Here is a 19295-nt window from a genome sequence, read left to right as displayed (position 1 = left end):
TTCCCATGGTTGGCCCTAGGAGGAGGAACGCTTTGTTCTCACTGGAGGTAAGTCCTGCTTTAAGTCCCGGGAGGCTTTCTTCTAATTCTGGGAAATCTTGACCCACTGGGCTTCCTAGGGTTTTTTGTTTCTGGAAATTTTCAGAACCCAGCAACGAGTATGAACCCTGGCCATTGTCAAGTTCTCCAGATACCACTCTATGTCCAACTCAGCCATGCTTCCAGTCATCTCCCAAGCTCCAGGCCTATAGATGCCACACTCTCCCTTGCCCCGGATACTCCCACCAGGGAGCCAGGTCTCCACTTGGGATCTCATCTCTAAGAATCATCAGTCCTGGGTGCACCCCATCCCTACTGTCTCATGCATACTCACTATATCCCTGCCAGAAACAAATCTCTATTTTCCACTGAAGTCTTTCATAGGTTGTAGGAAGTTATCTAAAGATTTGCCCATTCAGGGAAAGGATTTCCCAGAAAAGTAAATACCATCTGAATGTTGGCAGGCTTTTTGCAGCTCTTTCTTTCTGCCTCACAACCTCCCAGCCCCCACTGATTTATTTATTCATCCCTTAATCCTCTACTGAGTACCCCTTGTGTGCCAGATTCTGTGCTAGGAGCAAGGAACATGGGACTCAGTTTGGCATGGTTTCACACTCACAGAAATCTGCGTGCATAGAGGACATTTCAGGGGGCTCTTAGCACCAGTGCATAAAAATAAAGGGCAGCCATTACTTTTGTGTGCAGGTATTCACAGTCACCGTATCCCTCTTTCTCTATCCAATCTCCAGAGAGCCTCTACCTCCACCTGAGCAGGGACCATCCTGAGACCCTTCTAGGACATTCTGCAGTACCAACCAGCTCTAAGCTTGCCTTTGGTTTGCTTACTGTCAACTTCATCCCCCTGGCAAGTCTCCTACTCCCATTATCTCACTTCATCTGTCCACAAGTCACACCTACTTTGAAACAATGCAGCTCTTCATGAAGGAAGTCAACAGTTCTGTTTCTGAGAACATAGACCTATGCCCTGATGTTACCTGGGTCTTTCCTTTCCCATAGCTGCATGGGAAGTCTGCATACAGTAGAGTGACCTGCATGCCTCACCTTATGGAAAGGATGGTGGGCTCTGGCCTCCTGTGGCTGGCCTTGGTCTCCTGCATTCTGACCCAGTTATCTGCGGTGCAGCAAGGTAAGTATTCTGCTCACCTGGCATCTCAGATGTCAAGGGGAGTGAGGATAGAAGTGCAGAGAAGGTGGCTCAGGTAAGGAAGAGGAATTGGCAGTTCTAAAGCAAAAACTCAGAGCTAGAAGTCAAGGGAAACATAAGGAGAAAAAATGGAAATCAAGTCACAATCTCTCAAAGAGCCTAATCAGAAATTCTCCTGAAAGGACAGTGGGAGCCAGTTAACATGACTTCTTACGCCCATATCTTTGGGAGATCAGAGAGCCCAGATTAAAGAAGATCAAGAAATATATAACCTAGTCACCTTGTACTGGCAAGTGCCTTCTCCTTTTCCTGAAAGGACTAGATTAAATGATCTCTTTGGTGTTTTCCAAAGATCTATGAATTGGGCAATTCAGATACTTGCAGAAAGGTTTAGAATTAGAGTGCAAATTTCAGCCCTGTGGAAGAGGGTGGGTGAGGGAACTGAGTTCATTGGGGGCTTCCAGTGGAAAAATACAGGGTGTGCAAGAAATAATCTAAGAATAACAAATGCAGTGATTGCTTGTTTTAAAATAAGTAAATGCATGAGCAAAGATTGAAAATCTCTTTTTCAGAAAGGCCCTTATAATGCGTATTATAAGCATGTGCAAAGCTTGAAAATTTCTTTTTCCACAAAGCCCCTTTAATGTGTATTATAAGCACATGATCCTGTGTGTGCACTTAGCTCCTTCTTCAGGCATCCACAGCATTCAACAAATCAGAACTAGAAAAGAGAATTAGCTTTGACCCTGGTGCTGTGCTTGGCATTTTACACGTATTATCTCATTCAATCCTCTAACAATTGTTTAAGGCTTTCTTTCCCCAAATGAGGTGTATATATCCCAAGATGATTCTGGGGGTGCCTGGCAAACTCTTAACAAATTTTTAATGTCTGTATGTTTATTTTTATGCATATCTAAAAAATATGACTAGTACATGATATGTATGTTATCACAGATGTTATTCTTTAAGACGAAACATTCTTAAAGAAGAATCATTGAAAGAAACATTTTAAGTCAATAATAGGACAGGCAAACACATGTATGGCAACATGACCCAAGGCATAGGAACGGATAAAGTTTGAGAACCACTGGTTCACAGGTGTGGTTTTGCCAATGAGTCTCAGGGGACTTAAGTCACCTGCCAAGGTCACCCAGCCAGCAGGTGTGGAATTGGATTTAAACTCAGCCTGACCAGCCTGTGGTCTTCCTCCACTTCTCTTCTCTTTGTATGTCACAGTTTCTAAAACTGTTTTTAAAAATGGTAGCTCAACAACCAAACATGGTCTTATTAGATCAGTGGTTCTCACTTGGGGGTAATGTCCTCCAGGGGACATTTGGCAATGACTGGAGACCACTTTGGGGCATGCTGCTGGGATCTGGTAGGTAGAGGCCAAGGATAGTCCCAAACACTCTACAATGCACAGGATGGCTCCTCCAATAAAGAATGACCCAGCCAAAATATCGATAGTGCCAAGGTTGGGAATTCTCATGTGTTTACTGTGCTACTGGTGTGGAAAAACATCTGTGCTCCATTAAGTAAAAAAATGCAAGTGAAAAAAAGATGTTGCACAGAATTAAACTTATCTTTGTTTTTAAGAAAGCAATATATTTTAAACATGCCTAGGAATAATCTGAAGGCTATATAACAAATTTATGGTTACTTCTGGGTATGAGACGGGCTTATGACAACTTTCATTTCTGCTTTATTCATTTTAATGATGTTTGAGGTTCTTTTTCAGTGAGCCTGTATTACATTTATAATGAGAAAAACAAATATTGGTCAAACAAGGCTGCTGTACGTGGATGCACAGGGAAGAACTTTGTCACTCTGAGGTGGGGAGGGGGGCTGTGTAGGACGGGAGCCCTGATGTCCTCAATGCCTATAAAATGCCACAGAAAGTCCTCACTAATTATTCTGACCCCAAGGTGATGAAATTGATGTTTAGTTAATGGATTCTGTGTGTATTATCTCATTGGAATCCTTAGCATAGCCAAAATAGAGCATAGAGGGGAAAAAAATCCTGAAGGTTATGGCATTGCTCAGTAAACTCAACTACACTCTGTCACTTTCCCAGGTTATAGAAACCCCACTGTAGCCAGTTCCTATGGGCTGGACTTGGACTGTGGAGCTGACAACTGTTTTGACCCCTGTCAGAACTACACCCTCCTGGATGAACCCTTCCGAAGTACAGAGAACACAGAAAGGATCCAGGAGTGTGATAACAACATGAGCGGCTGGTACCGCTTTGTAGGGGAAGGAGGAGTGAGGATGCCGGAGACCTGTGTCCCCATGTACCGATGCCAGACAGCTGCTCCCATGTGGCTGAACGGTACCCACCCTACCTTTGGGGATGGCATTGTCAGCCACACTGCCTGTGCCCACTGGAGTGACAACTGCTGTCTCTGGAAGACGGAGGTGCTGGTAAAGGCCTGCCCTGGCGGGTACCACGTGTACCGGTTGGAAGGCACTCCCCAGTGTAATCTGAGATACTGTACAGGTGAGCAGCAGAGCCCTGGAGAGGGCAGCTACACAGCCAATGAGATGCCCCTGAGCCTCAGTAGAGTGAGTGGAGCAAGTGAAGAGGAGACAGGAGAGGATGCGGAGGAGCCTCTACTCAGCTCCTGCCCAGGGGGAACGCAACACAGGGGTTGCCAGACCTTCCGACATTTCAAGTAAAGCCAGAAATTCCCATTCAAGGGTGAAATCTCCCAGTTTATAAGTGTGGGTAGCATAAAATCTAGAACTCATGCTCATTCAGATTTTGTCTCCATTTGGGCAGTTTAATTTGCCTCCCTGAGCCTCAGTGTTCTGATCTGAATAAAAGTGGGTAAAGGCAAAAATAACAGCTAACACATAATGCTCATAATGTCCCTGTTGCTAACCTAAGTACTTCAAATGCATTAACTCATTTGATCCTCTCCCCAATTCCATGAGATAAGTGCTACCTAATTACCCCAATGAGGGGCACAGAGAGATTAAGGAGCTCTCCTAATATCATAGAGCTGGAGCATGGTAGAGCTGGGATTTGAACTTGGCATTCTAGCTCCAGCATCCATGGGCTTAACCACCATGCTGTGCTTTCTCATGTTGATTGAATGGACTAATACACGCATTGTCTTTAAAATAGAGTCTTGCCTGTAATAAGTGTTCAGGTGGTAGCTTCAGGGTTCTCACTTATTCTACTGGACTGGGAGTCAGGAAATCTGAGTTTGAGGCTTGATGCTTCCACTAAGTATTGCACAACCTTGGCAAGATTCTTGTGCCCTGGTGGAATGAAAGAGTTGGACTTGGGGGCCTCAAGTCCACCCCACACTGCATCCTGATCTTCTCCCTCCATGCCCTATCCCCTAGACCCCTCCACTGTGGAAGACAAGTGTGATAAGGCCTGCCGCCCCGAGGAGGAGTGCCTTGCTTTCAACAGCACCTGGAGCTGTTTCTGCAGACAGGACCTCAATAGCTCTGGTGAGTGACTCACTGGGCCAATGATTACCATCCTGAGTGGGCAGGGCAGGAGGGAGGGAGCTTTAGAGGGTGATGATAAGGTATAAAGCCGAGTCGGGGACCTGGACCTGAAGTCAAGGGAATGTGGGCTCTCCAATCCACTTGCTGTAAAGCCAGTGGGTTTGCTAGGATAGCAGAGCAGGGTTGGAGCAAATTTCCAGGTCAGCTGCTGGGGCACGGCCTCATGAAATGATTCTGACATTGGCAGTCTTGACCCCTGAGGGATGAAGGCACTGAAGATGAGAATTCTGAAAGTGTGGGAGCTATGTTTTCATAGCCACAGGGTCTTCATGTCACGGACTGGGGTAGACTTCTGGAGACAAGTCACTACTGTCTCTGAGCCTGAATGTCCTCATCTGTAAAATGAGGATAAGGTAATCATAATACCCACCATACAGGGCTATTGTGAGAACTAAATCAGAGCAGTCCAATTGGGCAGGCTCAAGAGGTGATGAGTTTCTTGTCCCAGAAGGCAAGCAAGCAGAGTGAGATGGCTCACGGGTAGAGATGTCATAGACAAATAAGCATTAAGCCCTGGATGGGGGATGCATGAGCCTCCCACTGAGATTATTTTCCTCCATCACTGAACTCTAACAAGGGCCTTTGATCTTGCCCTTGGCACAAGCATGCCTTCCTCTGAGCACATGCCCAGTCCCTATGGAAGACAGTATTCTAGGCAGCAGGACAAGAAGGAGCATGACACATTTGGAAAGTGGGGCTGCAGTGTGAACAAGGTGATCCTTAGATGTGCTCAGCAGAAGCAGCCTGGGGAATGAGGGGCAGGGAACAACCAACAACCTTGATCTCCTTGAAGACCTTTTCTGCTCATTGGGTAGATGAGGCCCCAGAGAGTCAGTGTGGTTTTCCGGGGTTTGGGCCCATCACAGTCAGACTTTCGGCTTAGAGGATGCCCTTCCTGTACCTGGATGGGCTCCAAGGACATCCTCAGCTGACTCAGTGAGCAAGTGTCTTCCTCACATCTTCATCAGTGGCCAGGAGAATGGTGGCTGTCCAGTGAGCCCCATTGCTTGCAGACACATCCGTCTGTGATCTGACTTTCTCTTCCTTCTTCATCTCCCACACCCCCTTCTCATTTTAGGTTCCTGCACCTCTGAACTCTGCAGTTCCACAAATGCACCATCCCTCTATCCCATCTCCATGCTTTTGCCTCTGCTGTTCCTTTAGCCTGGGCTGCTTTCACTTGGTTTTCTCACTTGCAGAACTCCCACCCTCCTTTCAAGTTTCAGCTCACTATGATTCCTTCCCTGACTTCATCAAGAGACTTAGATAGACCTTCTTGTATGCTCCCCCAGAATCTGTACATACTTCTGTCTGTATCTTTATCATATTGAAGTATAATAAGCTATTGGTATGTTGGTGTTTACACAAGACCAAGAAATCCTCATGGGCCGAGTCCATGTCTTACTTTATTTTGAATACACCTAGTACTTGAGAAGGCGTTTGGTAAAGTGGCTCATGCCTGTAATCTCAGTACTTTGGGAGGCCAAGGTGGGCAGATTGCTTGAGGTCAGGAGTTTGAGGCAAGCCCGGCCAATATGGCAAAAGCCTGTCTCTATAAAAATACAAGAATTAGCTGGGTGTGGTGGTGAACGCCTGTAATCCCAGCTACTTGGGAGGCTGAGGCAGGAGAATCTCTTGAATCCAGGAGGCAGAGTTTGCAGATTGTGCCACTGCACTATAGCCTGGGCAACACAGTGAAACTCTGTCTAAGAGAGAGAGAGAGAGAGAGAGAGAGAGAGAGAAAGAGAGAAGGTGGTTGGTAAATATATGCTCAATCAATGCATTCATGAATGTAATAGAAACTGTATTCCTATTCGTACACTATTTGTCTCCCCTATTCAAATGTTAGCTCCATAAGAGTGAGAATTTTGTCAGTTTTGATAACTGTTGTAGCCCCAGTGCCTGGCAGATAGTAGACACTCAAGAAGTTGTGTGTTGAATAAATGTTGAGTTAATGAATATGATAGCTCTGAACCTGGTCACATGTGCTGGTTCAACAAGGTAGCATATATCTAACTTTGATTCTAGTATGGAATGCAAGTCCATTCTGCCTCCCCAAATAACCCAATCCCCAAGGGGAACTAGACTGAAAAATCTTAGCCAAGCCTGCACATAGGATGCTTGGAAATCTTGAATACGGGGACTGTTTGTCAACCTCACCTACTGCCAGTCTAGGCATGAATTTCATCTGGATCCCAAGGACCATCTAGTCTACATAATCTTCTGGGTCATGGAGAGTTTACCAAAGAGGAGGTCTTCCATTTTAGGATATAGGCTTCCAGACTTATATCCATTTTACTTGCCTTCATCTCTGCTTTGCAGATGTCCACAGTTTGCAGCCCCAGCTGGACTGCGGGGCCAGGGAGATGAAGGTGAAGCTGGACAAATGTTTGCTGGAAGGTGTGGGTTTGGGGGAGGAGGTCATTGCCTACCTGCGAGACCCAAACTGCAGCAGCATCATACAGGCAGAGGAGAGAAACTGGATATCTTTGACCAGCCCTGTTCAGGCTAGTGCCTGCAGGAACATTCTGGAGGTAAGTGGCTTTCACACCACTGCTGCCACAAGGTATGTTTGGGCTGATGGGACCTATCATAGTAGCTCTGAGATCTTGGACAAGCCACTTAACTTTCCTGGGCCCCCAGGGTTATGTGAGAGTACCCATGTTAGTTTACATAAAGAGCTTAGTATAAGTCTGACATGTGAGTTTCATAAATGTAAGCTACAATTATGATGATTTTAATTAGGGCTGATGGGGGAGGGATACACAGAGAAGCAAGCTTGTTGATTCCTGACTCTTCCCAAGGGTCAATAATTTATTGTTCTAGTTTTTTATCTGGTGTCCTCATTCCCCTTCCCATAAAATGTCAGTAACACTGAAGGAGGAGGTCCCTTTACCTCCATGAGCTCAGAAGGCAGGGTGGCTGCATGGTTGAGCACATTGACTCTGGAAATCAGATCTGGATTTGAGATACACCTACACACACATACACATAAAGATCTGTGTGGTTTTGTTTTTATGCCAAAGAGAAATCAAACCCATGCCATCTACAAAAACACCCTCTCCTTGGTCAGTGATTTCATCATCAGAGACACCATCCTCAACATCAACTTCCAATGTGCCTACCCACTGGACATGAAAGTCAGCCTCCAAGCTGCCTTGCAGCCCATTGTAAGGTATGGCATCGACCTTTGCCCTTTGACCCCTAACCCTGGCAATAGTCACATCACACTCACTTCAAGTGCAGACTATGATGTCCACACCATACTGCCAATCTCCTCCAGAAGCTTCATCATTCAATCATTCATTCCACAAGCATTCACTGATTGTATATTAAAGATGTTCAGCAGGAACAAGGCAGACATAGATTATTCTGTGAATATTAGAGTTATTTTAACTATGCAATTCAACAACATGAAATGGTGCTTACTAAATGTGCTAGAAAACAAAAACACAGGGCAAGTTCATTCACCTTGAGGAACAAAAGTACTAAACAACTAATTAAATCAATAATTATTTACAAGCAAGATGGATGCAATGTAGGAGAAATGTGGGATGCTCTGGGAGCAGAGAAAGGGGTCCCAGATCCCTGTTGGTAGTGGGTTTAGTGGAGACAGGACAGCTTCCCTGCAAACATGAGATTTAAGCAGAGACCAGCTTTTAATAGATAAGCAGCACCCCTGTCCCCAGCAGAAATAGCATCAAATAGCAGTTTGGGAGAATTCTATGTGAGAAGGGGCTTTTGTCTGTTTTGTTGTGTTTCTGTTCCAGAAATGGGGCCCTGTTGAATCAGTTCCTTAGCATTCCTAGACTTGCCAGGGGACTTTCTGGGGTGTCAAAAAATCCAGAGTGCCCATCTTATTCCTTATTGCCCCCTGGGCTCACAAAGCAACAGGATCAGAAGGATTAGAAATTTTCTAATTCAGTGGTTTGCAGATGGTATGGTGCTGGGGCTCCTGGTTCATAAAAAATCAAAATAAAAGCCATTTATCTTGTTAAAACTGGTGTTTCACTAAAGACCATGGGATGGAGGGAAGAGATCTGCTGCTAAAAAATGTGAACACACAGAACTGGTTCTGAGCCCCACTCTCCAAGTGAGAAGATGGAGGTATATATTCAGTTATTCCTTCAGTGAGGGAGATAGGTGTAACGTCTCATGCAGGGAGGACCGGTGGAAATCCTGAAGGCAGACATGTCTGTCAAGTTGAGTGCCTGGAAGCTAATAAATGCTTAGTTTAAATGAATGATCCAATAGTTCACTTAACGATCCAAGATGTGTGCCGTTGCCTTCGTAAGCGTGTTAAGTAAGTGCAGGGCTTGATTTATGTTGTTCTCTCTGAGGTTCCCACTCTTTCCTTTTCTCAGTTCCTTGAACCTCAGTGTGGGCGGGGATGGAGAGTTCACTGTCAGGATGGCCCTCTTCCAAGACCAGAACTACACGAATCCTTATGAAGGGGTTGCAGCTGAGCTGTCTGTTGAGTCCATGCTCTATGTGGGTGCCATCTTGGAGCAAGGGGACACCTCCCGGTTTAACCTGGTATTGAGGAACTGCTATGCCACCCCCACTGAAGACAGAGCTGACCCTGTGAAGTATTTCATCATCAGAAACAGGTAACGAGCAATTCTGGAATTACCATTTGGCCTTACTAACGTTTATAGGAAAATGTTCATCTCATCCATTCCCTAGCAGATGTGTAAGTTGTATTATATATCATAACAACACTCTTTGACCCAGAAATATCACTCCTGAGATTTTAGCCTAAAGTATTAATATCAAATAGGTAGGTAGGGTAAAGAAATGTCAATATTTTCCATTTCAATGTTCTTGATAACTTTGGCAACAGGCTCATTGTTCAAAACTAGGGGATCAATGTGGTAGTGATGGATTATTACCCAGAAGTGAACACTGGTCAATATGAAAACAAAACGATAAATGTTGTGGGATGGAATGTTATTGAACACTGCTGACAAAAACAAGGGAAAATGCATTTCTATAGATCATGATTTAAATCATAGTAATAATCCTGGCTGTATTTGTCATTGAGATTAGCTATGTGCCAAGCAATATATGTGGATTATCTGATTAAATGCTCACATCAGTCTCATAAAGTGGATATTACTGTCTCCACTTTACAGATAAGAAAAGTAAAGTTCAGAAAGGATGAGGAATTGCCCATAATCACTTAGCTAGAATGTGGGTTGGGCTAGAATACAAGACCAGTCTGTTTCACTCCAGAGACTGTGCCCCCAAATAATTTAAGCCATGTGAGCTTATGGATAACATCTTGGAGGAAACAGAGGAATGGAAGTCCATGTTGTCATGACGGAGGAGGTCTGAGGGCTCTTTAATTTTCTCCACTGCTGTTTTTAGTAGTCACACCCTTGCCCTGTCACCCTCCCAGCTGCCCAAATCAACGTGATTCCACCATCCACGTGGAGGAGAATGGGAGGTCCTCCGAAAGCCGGTTCTCAGTTCAGATGTTCATGTTTGCTGGACATTATGACCTAGTTTTCCTGCATTGTGAGATTCATCTCTGTGATTCTCTTCATGAACAATGCCAGCCTGTGAGTGTCTCTTTGGACTGAACTCTTCAGAGGCTGGCAGGGAGCCTTGTACCTGATAGGCTCTCCATATAGATTTATTGGAATTATGAATGGAGGGCGGGTGGGAAGAAGGGGAAAGGAAGGGAAAGGAGGGGAGAGAAGGGGAGGGGAGAGGAGGGGCGGGGTGGGGAGGGGAGGGGAGGGGAGGGAAGAGGAATCAGAAAGAGAAGGGAGGGGGAAGAAAAGAGAGAGGGAGAAAGGAATACAGGAGGGATGGAGAAGGAAAGGAGGAAAGAGGAAGGAAAGAAGGAAGAAAGCAGGATGAAGAGATGGAAAGAGATGGGCAGGTATATGGACGGGAGGGAAGGAAAAACAAAAGATGAATAGATAGACTCTAGGTCTCCTAAAGGCCCATTTCTAAGCATTTTTTGTGTTTCCAGGAGGCAGATTTGATAAGGAAATCTGTCTACTAATTTCCACTGGCATATGTGTGTGTGTGTGTGTGTGTGTGTGTGTGTGTGTGTGTGTGTGTGTGTTTTGAGACAGTCTCACTCTGTTACCAGGCTGGAGTGTAGTGGTGCTATCTCACCTCTGCCTCCCGGGTTAAAGCGATTCTCCTGCCTCAGCCTCCCGAATAGCTGGGACTACAGGTGCATGTCACCACGCCCAGCTAATTTTTGTATTTTTAGTAGAGACAGGGTTTCACCTGTTGGCCAGGATGGTCTTGGTCTCCTGACCTTGTGATCCACCCGCCTTGGCCTCCCAAAGTACTGGGATTACAGCCGTGAGCCACCACAGCCGACCTGGCAAGTTTTAAATGATTATAATCATAGATTACTTTTTTAGTGCTTGCTCTTTGTCAAGCATCATGCTAAAACTTTTGCATACCTTTTCTAATTTAACTCTCAGAACAACCCTTTAAGTAGGTTATTTTACCTACCCTACTGTGAGTTTCAGAGAAGTCTTTGCCCACAGAGCCACACACAGTTAGAAAATATCAGAGCCAGGATGTGCCCCAGTCAAGAGGTGACTCCAGTGCCCCTGCTCTTGCCTGCATTTGGCATTGCCTATGAATAGTTGGCATTTTCCAAGTGCTTACCTTGTGCCCACATGTTGCAGGCACATCTCATTTTCATCTTCACAACCAGGTAGGTGTTATTTAGTTATTGTAGAGTGGCAAAGTCATTGGCCCCAAATTATGTAGCTAAAAGAAAGTCTCCACTTGATGAGATTCAAAGTCAGATTTGTTTGAGATGACAGTAATAATTTTCTAGATTGAGATAACCACAGCATCAGAATTAGGGCCATAGCATGAACCAGTTCTGGACCCAGTTCTTGGTCCAGAGCTGCCCGTTGCAGGACCAGTCGAGATAGAATCCAGGCATTTAAATTTTGATTAATAAGAGTTCATCATCCCCACAGTCTTGCTCAAGAAGTCAAGTCCGCAGTGATGTACTGGCCATAGACCTAGACCAGGTTCTAGATTTGGGACCCATCACTCGGAGAGGTAAGTGGCCAAATCCCAGTGACGAGACCAGCTGGCTGAGTATTGACAGTTAACCACAGATGCCTGAGGTCATGCGCCCAACTCCTCAGGACTTTTCTACCTCCTCAATCTGACCCTTACTAAAAAAACCTATTCATTCAGATTAATAATAACAATATTGCCATTTGGACCTCCTGTGTGCTTAGAGACCAGACTAAGTTCTTGCATCCGTCAATTCACTTAATCCTCCCATGCCCGCATCCATTTTACAGGTGAGAAACTAAGACTCAGAGACATTAAGTGACCCACCAAGATCCCCCTACTCATGAGTGGCTAGAGTTAGGATTGAACCCAGCTCCATCTGATTCCAAAACATGTGGCCTTTTCCTTATTCTATCTCCTTCCAGGTCCCCATAACTCAATTCCTTTTGGGTGAAGTATAAATCCTAAATCTGGTTTAAATGGAGCTTTGTTTTCTGGTGAATGACTGTGTTCTCCAAAATTCATTTATGGTATTCTGGAGTATGATATGGGGAGGCTTTCCAATGGCTCCTCAAATTTTCATCCATCCTACTCATGAGTTTGCAGTAGTGTTTAGTTACTGTTTTTATTTCCACCAGGAGAGAGAAGTGAAAGAATGAAAGTCTTTTTTTTTTTTTGCCACAAAGAAATTAAGATGCAGTATCTTAATAATAGTAATAATAATACTTTCTTTGTGCCTGGCACATTGTCAAATGCCTTTATACGCGTGATCACTTTGAATGCTCATAGCAGGCAAGAGAGGTAAACATTATCACCATTTTTATTCTCCAGAGCAAATGGAGGTTGTCTCATGAAGAAGGCTCTGCCCTGAGGTTGTCCTACCATTTTACTAAACTCTCAACTTGAAGCCTCAAGTGGCATCACATGGTAACTTGGTGGAGGTTAAGAACTTCCATTTTTGAATCAAATATACTGGGTTTTGAATCTCAGCTCTGCTACTGACTGGCAAGGTCAACTTGGCAAGTCCTTTAACATCACTGAGCACCCGTCTTCTCCTCTGTCAAATGGGGAAGAGAATACTTTCCTCACAAATCTGTTAGGAGGATTAAGTCTGAGATGCATGCAGTATGTCTAGAAAAGTGCCTGTGCCACATCATAGATGCCCCCACAATGTGGATGGTCAGTGGTTGTGATGGCCAGGTCTAGGAGGATGTGAAGCAGTTATGGCCACAGTGCTGCAGTCAGCGGAGCATGACTGAGGAAACCCTCCCCTTCTGCTCTTGTTCACAGGTGCACAGTCTCCTGGTGTCATGAATGGAACCCCCAGCACTGCAGGTATATTATTTTCTCATGGCTTTCCCACAACCTTCCAACTCTCCTTCCTCTTTTCAGTTCTGCCCCTTTTATGGCCCAGATCCTATGCTAGGGACACTGACATTAATCAGACCTAAGAGTGGCTCTTGAGATGCCCACAGTCTAGCAGAGGAGACAGTCCTTTAACAAGAAATATATACTGAGTGCCCACTGTGTACCAGGCCTTGTTCTAGGCACTGAAGATATGATGGCAAACAAAACAGCCCAGGTGCCTGCCCTCATAGAGCTTATGCACCAGCGTGGAAAGTAGAAAATAAAAAGTAAACATGATACTTTAGAAATAAAAGAAAGTAATGTGATAGAAGAGTAATAATGCCTTAAGTAAAATAGACATTCATCTCTCTTTTTTTTTAAACTTAAGAACTTTTTGTTTCTTTTTTTTAAATTTATTATACTTTAAGTTCTGGGATACATGTGCAGAACGTGCAGGTTTGTTACGTAGGTATACATGTGCCATGGTGGCTTGCTGCACTATTAACCCATCATCTAGGTTTTAAGTCCCACATGTACTAGGTATTTGTCCTAATGCTCTCCCTCCCCTTGTCCCTGACCCCCGGCAGGCCCCAGTGTGTGATGTTCCCCTCCTTATGTCCATGTGTTCTCATTGTATAGATGTTCATTTCTGTCACACATAAATGAAGCTTAGAAGCAAGCTGACCAAATCTAGTGGGGCGGCACCACAAAGTCATCAAAGACCCAGGGTCCTTCCAGCTCACAGCTCCACCATCTTTGGGATATGGCCATCATCTTCATGTTCCAAGATGGCGGCCAGAGATCCAATCTTTGTATCCAGGCAGCAGGATGGAGGGAGCAGGGAAGAAGCTAATGAGTGCAAAAGACATTCTGAAAGCTGGCACCTTATACCTCCACTTACATCTCATTGACTGGTGCTTAGTCACATGCCACACCTAGCTGCAAAAGAAGCTAGGAAATGTAATCTTTATTCTGGGTGGGCCATGTGCCTAACCAATGTTTAATGGCTTTATTAACAAGGTGGGAAGGAAGAATGACTATTAGAATGGACAAGTGGTCAGAAAAACTTTCAGAGAAAGTGATGTTTAAGTCAAATGAGAAAAATGAGTCAGAGGTGAAAATGCTAGGGGAATGAGCCCCATAGGCATGGGAACACCAACAATTCGTTGCACAAGTGAGACAGGCACTTGAGCAGATAAATGACAAGCAGGTAGATAGTGCAGAAAGAGTACATAGAAGACAAATTAACTATTGGATAAGGTCTGGAAAGAATTTCAACAGGTAGTAACATCTGAATGGGGTTTTGATGAATGACTTGGAGCTAAACAAGCTGACTGATCAAATAAATATCACACACACACACACACACACACACACACACACACACACCCAGAGAGAGAGAGAGAGATACATAACATTTTTACATGTTTATAGGATACTAGAAATATATTTTGGACAAAATAAAAGCACATACTATTAAGATTTGATTTCCCACAAAATGACCTATATTGATGAACCCAGACATGAAAAGGTTCTTTCCCTCCTCAAAGCCCAAACTTAGATAGCAGGTTTTAAATTTCCCAAATAAGTCCAAGATGGACTCTCTATGCTCAGTGCTAACGTTCAGACAATGCTAAGAAAGGTCACGCTCCATTAGGGTTCATTCTAAAAGCAGCTTGGGCTGGGCGTGGTGGCTCACGCCTGTAATTGCAGCACTTTGGGAGGCTGCTGAAGTTGGTTGGGAGTTTGAGACCAGCCTGACCAACATGGTGAAACCCCATCTCTACTAAAAATACAAAAATCAGCTGGGCATGGTGGTGCATGCCTGCAATCCCAGCTACTTGGGAGGCTGAGGCAGCAGAATCGCTTGAAACTGGGACGCAGAGGTTGTAGTGAGCCAAGATTGCACCATTGCACTCCAGCCTGGGCAATAAGGGTGAAACTCCGTCATGAAACAAACAAACAAAAAATAAGCAGCTTGAAGTCAGGGACCTTTAGTCTCATTCCTTTCTGCCAGTCCTTCTGATTAGTCCAGTGCCTGGAACAGTGTGGTTTTCCAGTAGAGTTTGCCGAATTGATTAATTTTTAGAATGGCTGATGGATTTTGCCCCTTCTGGACGAGGAGGGGATCAGTCTGATGTTGAGGCAGCTGACCTACTGCAACAGGGCACTTGTGGTTTTCATTGTCTACTATCTCCCAAAATCATCTTTGATGTTTTGAATTAATTGATCATCAACTTGTTTTATAATTATAATTTTTTGTTATGCACTGTGTCTGAAATTTATGGTATTTCTCTCCTCACTTCTAGGACATCAGCTAGTTACTTTGAAATTGGGGGAATGGGGAGATTTTATATTTTGGTAGTATGGCAGGAGGGCTCACAGGTTTCTCCTAGGTCTTCTGATACAAGACAGTTATCATCTGGGATCCAAGTCCTTCACTGAAACTGAGTATACAGTGATGTGCCAAAGAGGCACAATCCCAGCAGAACTAGATCTTAGAGTCTAACTTTTAAAACCAAGATTTATATAGTGTTTACCATGTGTCAGGCACTGTTCTCAATGCTTGATATGAAGTCATTCATTTAAGTCTTACAAAAATCCAGTGAAGTCACAGGTACTATTAATGTTTCTCTTTGGCATACAGCAAAATACAGGCACAGAGAGGTTTAGTAAGTTTTCTGGGACTGTTCAGCTAGTTGTAGAGCTGAGATTCTAAGCTAAGTAATCAGGCCTCAGAGGCAGTGCTTTTTAACCTCTATGTCTTTCTGTCTCTTCAGTATTAGTCAGCATAAGTAATGCTAGCTGCTATAACAAACAGTCCCCATTCTTCTGTGTCTTTACACAACAGTATTGTTTCCCACTAAATCACTGTGGGAGGGAATGCAGTTCTGCTCCATGCAGTCGATAGGGGCTCAGGCTTCCACTATTTTCTGGTAACTTCTGCCAACTCCACTATTCCCTGCAAGTCCTATCTTGGATCCTCTGCATCTGCTCCCTAAATGGTAGATGAGAGAGCAACAGGATATATAGAAGTCTTTAAGGACCAGGCATAGAAATGGCACAGATGACTTCTACATACATTTTATTGGCCAGATTCAGTCACATGGCCCCACCTACTTGCAAAAAGGATGCTGGGAAAAATTGCCTTCCTGTGTGTCCAGAGGAAAATGAAAAAATGGTTGGTGATTAGATAGCTTTGCCTTTACCATGTGAGTCCCAGAGGCTATAACCAGGCCAGATATTAAAGATGCTTTGCCTTTCTCGTCCTTGTGTTTGCTGCTGACACCCAAAGCCCAACACTTGACAGTCATCTCTTTTGTATTTCAGGATTCCTGGTAGCCTGGCCCATGGTCCTCCTGACCGTTCTCCTGGCTTGGCTGTTCTGAGAGCTCCCCTGAGCATCTGGCCTTGAAGTCTGTGTTCTTCCCTCTGGCAATGGCTCCCTTCAGCATTTCTGGTTCCCATTCCAATTCACACAGTCTTGGTATTAACAGACTCAAGGCCAGGCTAGGTTTAGGGAAAGAGAAGAGTTTTCACCTTCTTTAAAACTCTTTAAAAATGCCTTTGTGTTTCTCTTTTTCTCATAGTGGGGTTCCTGTCAGTCTGTCCTGGGCTGCCCTTCTCATTTGTTAATGAGACCTTGAAAGCAAGCTTGCTAGGTGCCCTCTGTGGCTCCAGTCTTTACTGGAAGTGTGGCACATGTTTTTAACTCCAGGGAAGAGGTATCCTGTCACTGGAGTATGGGACAAGCATGCAGAAGAGGCACCAGCCATGACTCCTTCCTAAGCATCTCCTGTTCTGACTGCTCATGAATTGAAGACTGACCCTTGCTTTCACTCTGCTTCTTCTGATGCGTTTCTATCGTAGTTTCCCAAAATTGCCATAGGAACATCTCTAAGGGCCACTTTAGGAGGCTCTGCTCCAGGAAAAACTAGTCCCCATCCCTCCTCTATCCCCTGCCATACCACAGACATGCTGTGACTTAGAGAACCATGCAAACATTCTTGGGACCTGGATGCTGGAGGAATGACCTTGACTTTGATGCAGAAACTCCATCACCCAAGGGAACACCTCTTGCTGTAAACAGTGCTGTGCTTGCTCGGAAGGATTAAGCAGGGAGTCCCAACAGAAGTGATGCATCAGTCCTGCTATGGAAATGTAACTGCAAAGCCTAGGAGATGGGTGAAGTGCCTTTCTGGAGACCTTTAATGAGTATTTCAAAGCACTCCACAAAGATACAATAAATAAGGCATCATACATACACAGGCATTAGTACTCATGGGCATATAGATACCGACATGTGTACACTGACTTATGCCCTTCCCACAGCTACAGATAAGGCCTCGCAAAGCTGACCTCAGGGGACACATCAGGAGCCAAGGTGGACCAGCAGACATCAAGCCTGTGTATCTGCTTGGAGGAGATGTTTCAATGTGCTGCCTTGTTCAGAGATGTTGTGGTTGCAAGAAACAGGAACCCACTACAATTTCTCAGGCCAAAGGGGAGTTAATTATAAGGACATAGGAGCACAAAGTTCAAGTGCAAAAGATACATAAAGGCTGCACAAACTCTGGGAGTGGGGCCTGGCGAGCCAAAAGAAACCAAAGTTTGTCTTTCCTTTAGTCCCTCTTCTGGAAGTCACATAGCTTTTTATGACTGCATATCTTTGCTTCTCCTTTGTTTTCTTTTTCTGTCTCTGAAGCTAGCTTTTCCTGTTCACTTATCCCTTGATTAAATATGGACATTCCAGCTTCACATCACTTCCTAATTCAGGGACTAACAGAGACTGATTAACATGCTGCTATCCCTCCTCCAAATTGCATCAGGGAATTTGCTTTTGCTGCTTGGGTCAGGGTTCAATAGTCTGGGCCAAGGGACTGGGACCATCTAGCACACAGCCAAAGGGGCTGACCTGATGGAGAAGGTCTCACGCAAATGGGGTTGTTTCTTGGACAGACATCCCAAAGGCCTCTATGATAGTGGCTTCTCTAAAAGAGGAGTTCTTGAGAGGAATTGCCTTCTGCTTCCCAGTGAGTTAGAGTAGTCATACTTACTACATCCCAAGGCAGGTGGCATGGTAGAACTAGGCCTGAAAGAGAGCTCAGGTTCTAAGCTTCTCCCCTCGCTGAGGCTCAGCAGTTCCCTTCTCTAGAATAAAAGGGGTTGGTCTGTAACAAGATTTTCAAACATTTATAGTAGTGGAACTTTAAATACAATTTAACATGAACATCCAATATGGAGAGATTAAAAGCAAATCGATTCTTGTTGATGTCACATGGGGGGCTTAGCTCTCCCATTCTGTAATTTCTTTCTCTGCAGGCCCTCAAATCAACTCCATAATAACTCACAGCGCTGCCAGAGCCAAAGTTTCGAAGCTCCCTGGGACATATGAACTTTAATATAACTTCCAGGATAAAGTACATAGGATTCCATTTAGAGCCAATCCTAGTTATCTGTCTGACTGTCTACCTATCATCTATCTATCTATCTATCTATCTATCTATCTATCTATCTATCTATCTATCTTCTATCTGTCTATCATCTACCTACTTTCTACCTGTCATCTATGTACATACTTACTCAATTATCATCTAGCTAGCTAGTTATACCTTTCTGTTTTTCACAAATGGTCATGTTGTCTGAATAACAATCTCTGAATGTCAAGTCCACTTCATTCATTCAGTTAACACAAATTTGCTTAGCATATCCCAGGTCCAGGGGCCTGGGTACAATAATTAATTAGACGCAATCCCTTTCCTTGGAAGGTTGACAATCCTGGCAGAACACAAATGCACATAGAGGCACCCAAAAGCAAACCACAACACACAGGATCACTCGCCCCCAAGCACAGGCCTATATACCCAGAGGAGTCTATCCACACCAACACACACATTCCAACAGACACACACATCAACCTCCTGTGCCCAGAGGCACAGATGCACATGTAGAAAGCCTCAGAGACCCTCAAGCCAGCCACTTACATATTTATTGCCATGAATTACTTTATAACAAACAATATTGTTAACACCCCCTATGTAGAAGGCATTATTTTAAGTGGATTGTGGGCATTATATCATTCCACCCTCACATTAGACGTTGAAGGTAGCCACTATTGTTACCTTCAATTTAATGATGAGTAAACCAATGCTTTAACAAGATAATTACTCAAAAGCCTGTAGTTTTTTTTTTTGTTTGTTTGTTTAGACAGA

General features: G+C 44.3%; 1 protein-coding gene across 2 annotated transcripts; it reads left to right on the top strand.

Annotated features, from left to right (window-relative positions):
• The first annotated feature begins 36 nt into the window (after positions 1-36).
• Positions 37-18574, top strand: GP2 (glycoprotein 2). 2 transcript variants are annotated; one of them, XM_021672314.2, is made up of 11 exons: positions 37-47; positions 1056-1185; positions 3278-3700; positions 4555-4665; positions 7048-7259; positions 7752-7900; positions 9090-9335; positions 10127-10289; positions 11691-11775; positions 13027-13071; positions 16414-18574. In XM_021672314.2, the coding sequence occupies exons 2-11, from the start codon at positions 1092-1094 to the stop codon at positions 16470-16472; spliced, it is 1587 nt and encodes a 528-aa protein (XP_021527989.2). In that variant the 5' UTR covers positions 37-47; positions 1056-1091; the 3' UTR covers positions 16473-18574. The 2 variants fall into 2 exon arrangements, with proteins under 2 accessions (XP_021527989.2, XP_021527988.2); XM_021672313.2 differs by lacking the exon at positions 16414-18574 and having other exon boundaries at positions 13027-14722.
• The last annotated feature ends 721 nt before the right edge of the window (positions 18575-19295 follow it).

Source organism: Aotus nancymaae, unplaced genomic scaffold (genome assembly GCF_030222135.1).
Source record: "Aotus nancymaae isolate 86718 unplaced genomic scaffold, 86718_ANA_hifiasm-v0.15.2.pri h1tg000049l, whole genome shotgun sequence".
Taxonomy (NCBI): Eukaryota; Metazoa; Chordata; class Mammalia; order Primates; family Aotidae; genus Aotus; species Aotus nancymaae.
The sequence above is the reverse complement of the archived record's forward strand: the minus strand, read 5'-3'. Positions and strand labels throughout refer to the sequence as shown.

Excerpts from the sequence above, each read along its gene's own strand:
- GP2 (XM_021672313.2), top strand. The coding sequence starts at position 1,092 with ATGCCTCACCTTATGGAAAGGATGGTGGGCTCTGGCCTCCTGTGGCTG. Across the intron at positions 3,701-4,554 it reads TAATCTGAGATACTGTACAG|ACCCCTCCACTGTGGAAGAC; the intron begins GTGAGCAGCAGA and ends CCTATCCCCTAG. Across the intron at positions 9,336-10,126 it reads TATTTCATCATCAGAAACAG|CTGCCCAAATCAACGTGATT; the intron begins GTAACGAGCAAT and ends TCACCCTCCCAG.